A 13,310-nucleotide genomic window follows, 5' to 3' on the forward strand; every position below is an offset into this window, starting at 1 on the left:
GTATGTCTCTCAAGGTCTTTTTCCATCAAGGCCAACTTTCACCCTCTGTCTGTGCTTCAAGAATACCTTTCAAGTTTTTTCATGGTTTAATTCCAAGGTCTAGTGGCTGGAATAATATGATTCATCCTGTTAATTTGCCACGGTAAATGTCCATGGTCAGTTTTAATGACACTTGCATTCTACAGTCTACAATATAGAAAACTTAAAATATATGTAGAAGTCAGTGGAGAGCGGCAGTCATAGTCAGCTGTTACAGACCATATAAAACATTAGTTGACTATCAGCTGTACGGTTCTGTCTCTCATTGTAAGTACAGTTGTTATTTAAGAGAGAGTTGGCTATTGCAGATATAAGCCTATGGACTGTTTAAAGAGAGTGACATCATCAGTGTGCATCCTGTGATTTTCTTCAATGTCATTGGAAACAATTTCTTCCTCTATTTTTACTACAAAACAGAACCATTTTCACATATGTTGATGTTGGGTTGGTGCTGGAAAGGAATATGACATTGAAAAATGTTGCAATTTCCCTTTGTCACAGTCATTTTTTTCTGTGGTAAAATAACAAAGACCTAAGACTCTATTTTACTTCTGTGACATGGTGAGCTTGGACCCAGGAGCAGAGAAGTGACCAAACGAGGAATCAGTGATTAAGAATCAACATAATACTTTACTGAGAAACAGTAAACAAAGGATCACAGTAACACTGGGAAAAAACTCTTCCAGCTTCTGCAAACACCAACAGAAAACACAGCTATCTTAACAGGGAAATCATAATGAGTAAATAGGACACACTAGAGTGTCGTTGTCACCAGGACGGTCTCTGCCGCCCTCTGGTGACAGGTGGAACCATGACAACATCATTAGAATGCATTAAATGGATTATGAACTGCCTATACTATGCCAGTCCCTCAGTAATGGCACAGTCCACGAAATTGTTATTGTACACATAAGAACATTTACAGATGACTGAACCTTTCAAACAACATGCACCATGTAAAATCAGTCTTCAGAGGGAACGACCTTGTTAAATTTCTCAATGATTCTATTCTGCTTACTACTTGAACAACCTTGATAGTCATATCACAGTGGCTCTTACTACTACACCCACTATTGCTGGAAAAAAATCATGTTTTTTTTTAAAGATGTTTGCATATTGCAAACGGCTGTCTTACAAAGCCTACAGAAAACAACTTGTTTGCTTAAATATTTATGTTGACTAAACTTTGATGAATAAACCATTGTAAATGTGTATAAATGTTGCTTTACTTCTTTCATATCAATTGTTTAAAATTGTAATGCTTATAAGCATGTAGCTATTCCCCAGGTTGTTGCTGTAAATGAGAATGTGTTCTCAGTTAAAAAAAACTAACAATCAGTACTATGAAAGTACTTCATTTTGTATAGACTAGAATGTTTTTTTACAAGATGCCTTCCTGTTATTTTTTAATTGATTGTGAGTTAAATACTTGACTTACTGTGTATTGGGTTTGCACAAAAAGGCATTTTGCACTGGAAATGATCAAAAGTGTAAAAACTAAAATCAAGTGTAAAAAATGAGAATAAAAAAGACGTTCATGTTTGATCAAAAAAAGTGGGAAAATGGAAAAGCAACGTTTTAAAGGCATCACGTAGCCGACATGTTATTCACCAGTGTCAGATTGTTCCAGAAAGGCAACAATGAAACCTTCAAACTATTAGTTATATGAAGACATACCAGGAGTGGTTAGCTACAGAGTACATTCATAATTCAGTCCTGTTTGGAGATGGAAGTCTGTTTTCAGTGTGTTTGTGCTTTAGATGTACATTTTGAGTCGGAAGTTTACATACACTTAGGTTGGAGTCATTAAAACTTGTATTCCAGACGCACTGAGTTTGAAGGTAGGCCTTGAAATACATCCACAGGTACACCTCCAATTGACTCAAATTATGTGTATTAGCCTATCAGAAGCTTCTAAAGCCATTACATCATTTTCTGGAATTTTCCAAGCTGTTTAAAGGCACAGTCAACTTAGTGTATGTAAACTTCTGACCCATTGGAATTGTGATACAGTGAAATAATCTGTCTGTAAACAATTATGAAAAAATTACTTGTGTCATGCACAAAGTAAGTAGATGTCCTTCTACTATCTTGCCAAAACTATAGTTTGTTAACAAGAAATTTGTGGATTGGTTGAAAAACGAGTTTTAATGACTCCAACCTAAGTGTATGTAAACTTCCGACTTCAACTGTATGTGTTATTTCATTGTTTTAATGTCTTCACTATTATTCCACATTGTATAAATAGTAGAAATAAAGAAGAACCCTTGAATGAGTAGGTGTGTGCAACCTTTTGACTGGTACTGTACATGACTGAGTATGATCCCTGAGATGACTAATAAAAAAAAGTATGGACACAATTCAGAATAACACAACGCAACAATACTTTGGAGTAGAAAAAGATATATGTTTATTTTGAATTGAATAAGAACATATGCCAACTTGCACAATACTCATAGTAAATTGTATTCTGTTTAAATCATTTGGTCATTTCAAACCGCATTTGTTAGATCCTGTTATTAATCAGTGGCAAACTAATCAAGACAAAAGCAAGTTGACTAATAACCAATATGTCTACTAATAATTGATATTGAAAACATGTTAGTATAACAATTATCTGAGCAATTTGTTCAGAGTTCCTTGGATGATTATACCCACAACCCAATACTGTAACTTGTTACCTATATCTCCCCACACAATGCAGTATATTACACAGTGTATATATGTGTAACTACAGTACTACTCTTAACATTCAGTAATGTGAATATAAGCAGGACAGGAGGACTCTAGTGACAGTGAGAAGACACTAGGTGGACACTGGCTGAACAACATACTATTTAAGACATGTCAGAATGTTAATCAGTTGAAGTTTGAGTGACAGCTAACCCAACAACATATACTGTTTTGTAACACACCATTTCTGTATGCTGTACTCTTGGTTTTATAAGGCTGATTGTTCCTGTTGAGGCTGACTGACTGGTTGTGTCTGAAATGACACTCTATTCCCTATATTTTGCACTACTTTTGAACAGAGCCAAATGGGAAGGTCCCTGCTGTTTGGAGACGCAATGGAGGTACAGTGTTTTTACTGGTATTTCCAGCAATATCCACCAGTGTTGCTGCAGGTAGGAAATGTTCTGCAATTGAAACAAGCTGTCTCCAATCAACCAATCAATGTCTGGTTGTGTGTGTTTGACCAGGGGATCACCTGAGGCTATTATGTTCATGTTGATTAAGTTGGTCAGGATCTTGTCGCCTGTTTACAGCAATCCGTGGTTTATTGTTTTTTTGGTTGATTAAACAATTTTATCCAAAATGTGTGTGAACAGAAACAATATATTCTGATAATATGACATACGTAAGTGCAGCTTAATTCACATGATTTTACATTTCAACTTCCTGCCCGTTAACCGGCACCATTCCTACCTTTACGGGTGGTGAAAAAAACTTCTACTCAAAGCACAGAGATTTGAAGAAGACCATTAATACACAATATTCCCACCTCTTCTTCAGAAATGTTACTTCCCCTTTAGGTCTATCCTTCCTGTTATGCTGCCATCTCTTTGAGTGTGATTTAGAAGCCTAAGTCACATGATTTGATAGAAAATGGGTCTTTGCATTAGAACTCCCTGCCCTTTAGACACTTATGTGTTGACTTCAAAGTGTCAGTAATGCATCAAGTTTAAGTTCATGCAACATGAGGGGATAAATTGACTGTGGTGCATAGTGGATAATGAGGCGTTCTTTCAATTATGAGAACCATAGTTCTGTGAGGTCATAAGAATAACACAATACAGAATTATCACATGGATGATGTAATTAATGACATTATGTCCAAAAGGGAAATGCTTGATGGCTGAAATGTGTCCATTGTGAGTGTTAATAATACATCTAAGTAATACTTCATTAGTGAGTGTTAATAATACATATAAGTAATACTTCATTAGTGAGTGTTAACAATACATCTAAGTAATACTTTATTAGTGAGTGTTAATAATACATATAAGTAATACTTTATTAGTGAGTGCCCCCCATCTTTTGCAGGTGTCTGTTACTCCTAATAAAATCTACCTCAATACAACAACCTTTTCTTGTGATCAGTAAAACATTATAACAAAAACAGCTAAATATGTGTTCATCAACCCCCTGAGTATCATTTTTAATGTAGGCTACAATAACATATGTTGTGTTTGCTCTGTGTATATAGAGGAAGCTTTCAATATCAAGTAATGAAGTCAAACAACTTGTAGAAGGTACAGCACTGTTATCTACGGACTCTCATTGAGTACTGCATGCTCCAGCTCCCACTGCAACTCCCATTGCTGCACCAACTGACATACCAACTGGGCCTCCAAATGTTCCCAAAGCCGCTCCGATTGTAGCACCTGTTCCCATTTTGCTAAATTTCTCAGCATTCTTTCTAGCTTTTCTTTCCTGTTTTATCCCCAGCTTCTCTACTTCTTCTCTTAGACACACTCCTTCAAACTTTGCCTTCAGTTCTTCCCTCTCTTTGTGTATCTTCTCTTCATTCTCTCTCAAGATCCTGTTCTTCTCTTCTTCAATCACTCTCTCAGCCTCCTGGAACATCTCAGTGGTGTAGTGGCTTCCTCCATTCATCGTCACCATCTTGTTTATCTTCTCAAGGAGCTCAGTGACCTGGGAGGGATTCTGATCTTTGTTTTTGAAGACATGATATCCCCCGTTACATTTGGTAATGAAACTTTCCAGTTTGGGATTTCCATGCAGGAAGTCTTCAATTGTTACATCATCAAGAAGGTCTCCATGTGTGAAGACAACCATGGTGTATTTCGATGCTTTATCACCAAATAATGTCTGGATCATCTTCACAATTTCCTGCTGCTCTTCAGTGAATCCTCCCAGCTTGAGAACAACCAGGAACACATGGGGACCAGGAGCGGAGAATAGCAGGCACTGTGAGATCTCTTTCAGTGCTTCCTCCTGTGTTAACTTGGTGTCAAACAAGCCTGGTGTGTCGATGACAGCTACATGTTGCCCTCCCACATTTCCTCTTTTCTTTTTACTTGAGGATGTCACAGAAATAGAGGACATTTTGGATTCAAACGCTTTTCTCCCCAGGATGGCGTTTCCTGTTGCGCTCTTCCCAGAACCAATCTTCCCAACCAGAACAATCCGGACCTCTTTATTTTGTTCTGTTGGATAAGAAAGAGATGTTGTTACTGTAGAAAGAAGTCTGGTGTTCTTTCTGTTTGGTCATCTTACAGAACAGCTACTGAATATGATCAGTCTCACATTATTTATTAAACATTGGTGGTTTATAGAATATGAACTGTTAGCAAATTAACAAGGACATTATCTATAAATTAAGTTTCAAGCCTACATTCATTTTTAATCAAATGTATTAATAATGTAATAAAACATTATTTTGTGAAAACACATTAAACAAATAAACCGATTATTGTAGACTAAGTACTCACCAGTCATGTTTGGGTTTTGGAGTGCTGCCAATCTTTTCCAAGGAACAGTCTTTCCAACCAGAGAAATCAGGGTCTCTGTTGGATGAAAAAGGAAATGTTGTTTCTGTAGAGAGAAGTGTGAAGTCTCTCATAGCTTCTTAGACTAATATTTTTTTGTCTATAAAATACAAACTCTAAGCAAATAAACAATGATGTTATCTACAGGTAACTGCCAAAATCAAGGAAACACCATTGACAGTACTGTCATTGTCCGTTCCTTGCCTACATACATAGTTTCTACATTTGGGTGACTATGGCAGTAGTCTTTCTGCCTTGGGTTGAGCATCAGTTGAAAAACTGCAATAGCATCAATATTGTGTGGGACACATACAAATAAGATAGTCTAAAGACTCTCAAGTTGGGGAGACAACCAACTTCCATGGAAGTTCTCTGACTTTCTCAGAAACCCTAACAACAAACTGGAGCTTTTCAAAATGTCTGTGGTTTCAAATGGCTCTCTGACATCAATGCTGGAATGAGACCAGGAAGAGGCACACACAAGAGCGTGGTGTAAAGTACTTAAGTAAAAAATACTTTAAATTACTACTTAAGTAGTTTTTTGGGGTATCTGTACTTTACTATTTATATTTTTGATAACTTGTACTTTTAATTCACTAAATTTCTAAAGAAAATAATTTACTTTTTACTCCATGCATTTTCCCTGACACCCAAAAGTACTCGTTACAATTTGAATGATTAGCAGGACATGAAAAGGGTCTAATGCACACACTTATCAAGAGAACATCCCTGGTCATCACTACTGCCTCTGATCTGGAGGACTGACTAAATAGAGAACATCCCTGGTCATCCCTACTGCCTCTGATCTGGTGGACTCACTAAACACACATGCTTCGTTTGTAAATTATGTCTGAGTGTTGGAGATAGCCCCTGGCTTTCCGTAAATAAATAAATAAAACAAGAATATTGCGCCAACGGTTTGCTTAACATAAGGAATCTCAAATTATTTGTAATTGTATTTTTACTTTTGATACTAAAGTATAATTAAAACCAAAAACTTTTAGACTTTTACTCAAGTAATATTTTACTGGGGGACTTTCACTTTTACTTGAGTGATTTTTTATTAAGGAATCTTTACTTTTACTCAAGTATGACAATTGGATACATTTTCCACCACTGTTCATCTAAGACGCCTTTCAAAAGGTGCACAGATCATTATATTTTCAACAGAGGATACAGACATCATTGTCCTCCTTGCTGTTTGCCTGCACTTGCTTATACTTAGTTAATAACTGTTAATGATATATGCACAAACATTGTGAATTTACTGAACATTTTCTGAATTTACTGGATGTTTTCTCAGGTGAGCCAGATTCAGCCGCTTGCCAATTGAAAAAGTTGGCAGTTTACAGTCCATTGTTCGGATGGAATTATTTTGGACGAACGTTTGAAGGTAACCTACTTTTTCAAGTGATTTGTTTGACGATCAGATGAAAACAACATCATGACTGGTTGTGTTCATGCCACAATACGATGAAAACAATTTTAAACACATAGGAGGTCCCGTGGGAAAAAATACGTTCCAACCTATGGAAATCAAATGCCTGTCCAACTGATTAGTTCTAATGCCGGCCCTGCACTGCATTATGACACGTTTGTATCTGATTTATAACAGGTGTGTTATTCCCCTAGGCCTCGGACACTGGCACGAGGCAGTTTATTTGCCCCCGCCCTATAAAAAAAAATCTAATCATGAAATTTAAAAAATAATAATTAATTTTAAACAGTAACATGCCAAACATAAACAGAACAGCCAGAGGGATTCCACGAAGAAATAAGATAAATATATATAATTTCAAATCCACATTATATCAATTCAAATACAAACATGTAGAGAATTTTTTGGGGGGACATTTTGTTTTGTATACATTTTATTGACTCTAAATAGTTATCCAAATAAGATTATTTTTTTTTATAAGAAAAGGGCCTTTTTCTTCATAATTCTGTTTTGTGTTTGAAAAATTGTCCCAATAAAATAAAGAGATTTATGACATACTCACGTTCAATTGTGGAATCAGTGTAGTAAAATAATATGTCTAACTTCAATGGTTGTATGCATTTTGTTGCCAAGAAATAGTTTTACATCAGTCCAGAACACTTCACTATATAAACAATGACAGAATAAGTGTTCAATCGATTCAGTTTCTAGTTCACAAAAATTGCATTCACTGGTAACATCAGGTATATATTTAGAAATCAAGCTATTACACGGATGGAATCTAAGGATCATCTTAAAGGAGATCTCCTTTACTTTATTGGTCACCATAAATGTGTGTGCAGTGAGCCAAGCACGGCGCCAGTTTACATCAAATGATGAAGCCCAACAAAATATCGCAGAGGGAATAGACTTCCTGTAGAAAATATCCCTTAATAAACGATTGTTGAATTTCTTATCTAGTAAACCTATGCCATTCACCTTGATATCGCTTACAATATGAGATATTCCAAAATATGCATTATTCTGAAGGAAAGATTTTATCCCACTAGGTATAGCTTTTATAAACGTGTCATATTCCTTGCTTGAAACCTTAAAGTTGTATCTTTCCATAAATTATCTTCGCGTAAATAGATTCCCACTAATACTAATTGGCTGACAAGGACAATGTTTTTCGACAACCAGTTACGGTAAAATAACATCTTGTTTCTATGTAATATCGACCCATTATTACATATAAAACATTTATGAGGTGAAAGGTTGTGTTTATACAACAAATCCCAGCACATTAAAGCCTGCTGGTGAAAAGCCGCCAATTTCACAGGAAGTTTACCCACAATATATGGACATTGTAGTAAAATATGAAGCCCTCCTAGCTTCTGAAAAACAAAATGAGGTATAACATTCCAGAAACTCTGAGGATTTTTTATGTACCTTTTAAGCCAGTTGATTTTTGATATCGGATTGAAGAGAGTGGAGTCTAAGACATTTAGACCGCCATCACAAACCCTGTTGGTGATAACATCTCTTATTATCTGATGTGGCTTGTTTTTCAATATGAAGTTGTACAATAGCCTATCTAAGGTACAGCAAGTGGATTTGGGAATGTCAATAGATGAAAAAAGATAGGATGCACAAGATAGCCACTCGGCTTTGGATAAAAGCACCCTTCCTTGAAGACTCAAGTGTATTTCACTGATCCTCTCTAAAGCCAAAACTTTATTTGGCCGCGTTTCCTTCCAGTTCTCTGCTGCCTGCGAGTGGAACGAATTGCAAAAATCTCTGAAGTTGGAGACTTTTATCTCCCTCACCAACTTTAAACATCTGCTATCTGAGCAGCTAACTGATCGCTGCAGCTGTACATAGTCCATCGGTATATAGCCCACCCAATTTACCTACCTCATCCCCATACTGTTTTTTATTTACTTTTCTGCTCTTTTGCACACCAGTATCTCTACCTGCACATGTTCATCTGATCATTTATCACTCCAGTGTTAATCTGCTAAATTGTAATTATTCACTCCTATGGCCTATTTATTGCCTACCTCCTCATGCCTTTTGCACACAATGTATATAGATTTTTTTTCTACCATGTTATTGACTTGTTTATTGTTTATTGTTTACTCCATGTGTAACTCTGTGTTGTTGTCTGTTCACACTGCTATGCTTTATCTTGGCCAGGTCGCAGTTGCAAATGAGAAGTTGTTCTCAACTGGCCTCCTGGTTAAATAAAGGTGAAATAAAAAATAAGTAAAATAAACTCAAATCCCTCCCTAACCATGAGGATATTTGTGTTGTTGACAGATTCAGTTACAGGGTTCAAATTAAGAACATTCACAGCCTTAAGGTTTTTGGTAATCTTTATACCGAGGTAGGTTACAGTATCTTTTTCAGAGATGATACAATCTGCTGGATTGACAGCTCCTTTCAGAACAAACACCTCACATTTGGAAAGATTTAATACCAAATCTGAAATTTTGGAGAACTGCTTCACAATATCCAAAGCTAATCTAAAATCCAGTAAACATAAATTAGATTCTTAATCCCATTTTTTAAATAATCATGCAATAACAATGAGTTATTTAATTTCCAATAACCACCAGAGTATTTCTTACCATCATTACTGCACATTCTAACAGTCAGCCATATGACTTTATGATCTGTCAGGACTGCAGGCAGTATTTTGACCTCTACTGTGTTGGGCTCAAGACTAGAGGTTATCACCCACAAGTCAATTCTTCATTGTAGTGAACGATCTCTATTACTCCATGTGTACTGTTTCTCTCCAGGGTTATTAACTCTCCATTTGTCAATTAAGTCCAGGCTTTGGCAGAAATTCACCAACTTGTTCATACCAATGTTAGGCCTATTGGGCAATCTATCAATCTCATCAGAATAAACCATATTAAAATCTCCACCAACTATAATCTGACTGGATGGATATTTTCTCAGAAGACTTTTAAGAATTTCCTCAATTTCCTCTAGAAGTAAGTTATTTGGAGGACTAGAACAGTATCCATATACATTACACAACACAAATAATCTGTCCATTACATGTCCATCCGTGTCCATTTGAATAAACACACATTTCCCTTTGAAATTGTGTGCATAAATTGCAACCTCAGTTGAATGATTAGTCCCGTGGGCCAAAGAATGACACGGCCCCACTGATTTCTCCAATAATTATAGTCCTCTTTGCAGTAATGTGTTTCTTGAACGAATACAAGATCTGCGTTGTAGTCCTTACAAAACAAAAAAATAACTTTTCTCTTCAACAGGTTTCGTATCCCCCTGGCATTGATTGACATAAACTTCAAGTCCATATAGAACAGAAGGAAAAATACTATGCAAACTCAACTCTACCCTCTCTATAAAAAGTTGCTTCATGTATATGTATTAACAGAAGTCTTAACTTGTAAACCATAACACCACAATTCAAAACTAGAACGCTCAGTTTGCTGATTTTTGATGTGTTTTCGCGTATCATTTTCTCCAGACCATCGTCTCTTTCGTTTATCTTTGCAGAGACAGCATCGATGATGTTGACCTGGAGTTCGCGCAAAGACAATTATTTCTGTGTCTTTTTGGGTGCGGGACTATTGACTGGATTTTCAGAATCAGCCGAGTGTCCAGATTCCTCCATGTCTTCTCCTGAGGAGTCAGGTGGCGGTTTTTCTCCGATGTTTGAGTGGTCAGCTAGCAACTGCCTTCTCCTCCCTTTGCTTTTTCGCACATTTTTTCTTCAAAATGTCCAAGTTTCAGATCAAATTAGCGGTTAACTAAGCGTTGTTCTTTATTGTGTTTACTATAAGCCAATATTTGTTGCATTGAAGTAAATTTGAGAGGGATAAAAATGAAGGTTACTCAGAGGTATAAAGTAGTCGGCTTGAGGATAAATTCAGCCCCTATGTATTGTTGAACTCAGCAGGTTTTATATGGTTAACAGCCTACACAAACGGGCTGGAATATTCATGGTAATTTCAATCCAATTAAATTCTAATTTGAGAGACTCCCCTGGTGTCCTGAAGTCCTCGTTTGTTGTGTTTCCGTATTTTGGGTACAAATGATGGAAACGGATAATCATCTTTAGTTGACAACAGTTCTTGAGGGCTGGAACAAAAAAAAGCTGTTCGCGATTTCGTTCATACTAGTGAACCGGAAGCGCAATGGACATATAATCATTTTAGATTAGACTAAATCCAGAAATTGTACATCTAGGTTAAAAATAAATCAGAGGTGTTGCACCACTTAATTTTAAACATGGATGAGTTAATCTAAGGTTAAATAACTAAACTATGAAGTAGTAGCAGGAAGCCTAAATTTGGGGTGGCAGGTAGCCTAGTCGTTAGAGCGGTGGACTAGGAACTGAAAGGTTGAATGATCGAATCCCCGAGCTGACAAGGTAAACATCTGTAGTTCTGCTCCTGAACAAGGTGTTCCTAGGCCGTCATTGAAAATAAGAATTTGTTCTTAACTGACTTGCCTAATTATATTAGCAATATGTTCAAATTATATTTATATGGAAACAAACCAGCACCAAACCAGTGAGTTTTCAGATCAGGCTGATGAAATAAATTATTTTGTCAAATTAGTTAGCTGGCTAGTTGACAATACATGAGGCCACATGATTCAAAAAACCTTTTTACACGAAAAATACAACACTGACATTTGATTCACTTCAACCTCAAACAGTTTAGATTTAATCTAAACTACATTTAAATTTGATTTAAAAACAATGGAGTAACAAGATAAAATGTGATTTTAGTTTAAAGTAAAACTTAAACTTAGTTTAGAAGAACGATTACAATTAGGAGTAATTTAAAACTAGGTTTAAAGTTTGGTGCAACAAGATTAATATACAAAGCTTGATTTAACTCAGTTTAAGAGTTAATCCATGTTGGTGCAATCCACCATAAATCTCAGTCAATCCATATCTCAGTCTATGAATTTGAGAGTGTTTACATTTCTCCAGCTCCACCCCTTAGCGTTTTAGCATCAGGGGTGAGGAGGACGCTTTGTTATTGTTTCAATTAAATATTCTAGCTTTAAAAAAGGTAAGAGAGCTTTTATAGTGAAGGCAGCAAAATTATAGAATTCATTGTCAGAAATAAATGTAGGTGCAGTATGTGTAATAAGTCCATATTAGTCCCGTTTTAGGAATGTGCATAACGCCTACATCATAATGACTACATCATAATACTGACATAATAATGCATTCATTTACAAATGACATGTATTCAATAGTTACTCTATTGTTACAATAAACCTATTAGAGAAGGATTTGTATAAAATGAATTGTTGTAAAATAAAACGTTTCACAGTTAATAAACTTAGTCATTCTTCATTTTGTTAATGTCCATTTGGCAAGAAAACCCATTTGTTGCATCAAAACATGCAAAAAGAATGTGGCTCAGGCTTATGCCTAGTATGAGTAACTTTATAGACGTCCTTACCTTTGCCTGCCTGTTGAGCTGGGTATCTAGAGTCGTATGTCTACAATTGGAGATGCAGCCGACGTTTTATAGCACTGTGGGGCGTAAGAACGTTGTTGCTTTCTAGTCAGGTGATTTATTGTAAATCATGGCGCAGCCCAGGCAAAAAAAAATCTCTCTAGCATAAACAGACTGATTTTGATGGGGATTTTTAAATTATGTTAATTAGATTGTAGGCTGTCGCTTCAAACACACCGACTGTGTTATGGCGTTTTGGTACACCAGAAGTACACTCATTTCCAATGGAACGCTGCGTTTGCCTTGCAGCATTTCGTTGCAGGGGCAGTTGCAGTGCGTTCTGTGTGGTTGAATTTATCGAACGTGTGCGTCAAACTGTATGCGTAAACGGGTTGGCAGAAATGATAGCAGAAGGTGAATGTTGAACTTTTGTTACACACATATCTTGATGATTCTGCGACCTATTTTGCGCAACGACCCAGTCGGTGTGTTCGAAGCATAGCATTACTCTAAATGTTCAGAGTCTATGGTTTGGACTTCACATTGCAGTAATGTGTATTTTAAAACTGCCAATTGCTATGGGTTTGGTTTGTACAGAAAGACACTGGACTGGAAATTATTAAAGTATAACAGTGCAAAAGTTGAATAAAGTGTTTAATAAATGTTTATATATACTGTATATTTTTTATGAAGAAAATACACGAATCAGAAAGCAACATTTTTACAGCATCAATATAATATTTAGGAAATTTAAATTTATATATATATATATATATATATATATATATATATATATATATATTACATAACAAGCTAATTGAATGCATTAAATGAATTATGAACTGCCTATTCTTTGTGGCAGTTGTACTGTCT

The 13,310-nt window shown here is 36.0% G+C and overlaps 1 protein-coding gene across 1 annotated transcript; it reads right to left on the minus strand.

Moving 5' to 3' along the window:
• Positions 1-2,425: 2,425 nt before the first annotated feature.
• Positions 2,426-12,786, minus strand: LOC149980300 (GTPase IMAP family member 9-like). Its single transcript, XM_090187933.1, has 3 exons — positions 12,441-12,786; positions 5,496-5,570; positions 2,426-5,210 (listed from the first exon to the last, which is right to left on the minus strand). The coding sequence occupies exons 2-3, from the start codon at positions 5,500-5,502 to the stop codon at positions 4,318-4,320; spliced, it is 900 nt and encodes a 299-aa protein (XP_090044059.1). The 5' UTR covers positions 5,503-5,570; positions 12,441-12,786; the 3' UTR covers positions 2,426-4,317.
• Between the last annotated feature and the right edge of the window lie 524 nt (positions 12,787-13,310).

The sequence above is a fragment of the Oncorhynchus mykiss genome, chromosome 10 (assembly GCF_057628025.1).
Source record: "Oncorhynchus mykiss isolate SJ-2025 chromosome 10, ASM5762802v1, whole genome shotgun sequence".
In the NCBI taxonomy this organism is placed as follows: Eukaryota; Metazoa; Chordata; class Actinopteri; order Salmoniformes; family Salmonidae; genus Oncorhynchus; species Oncorhynchus mykiss.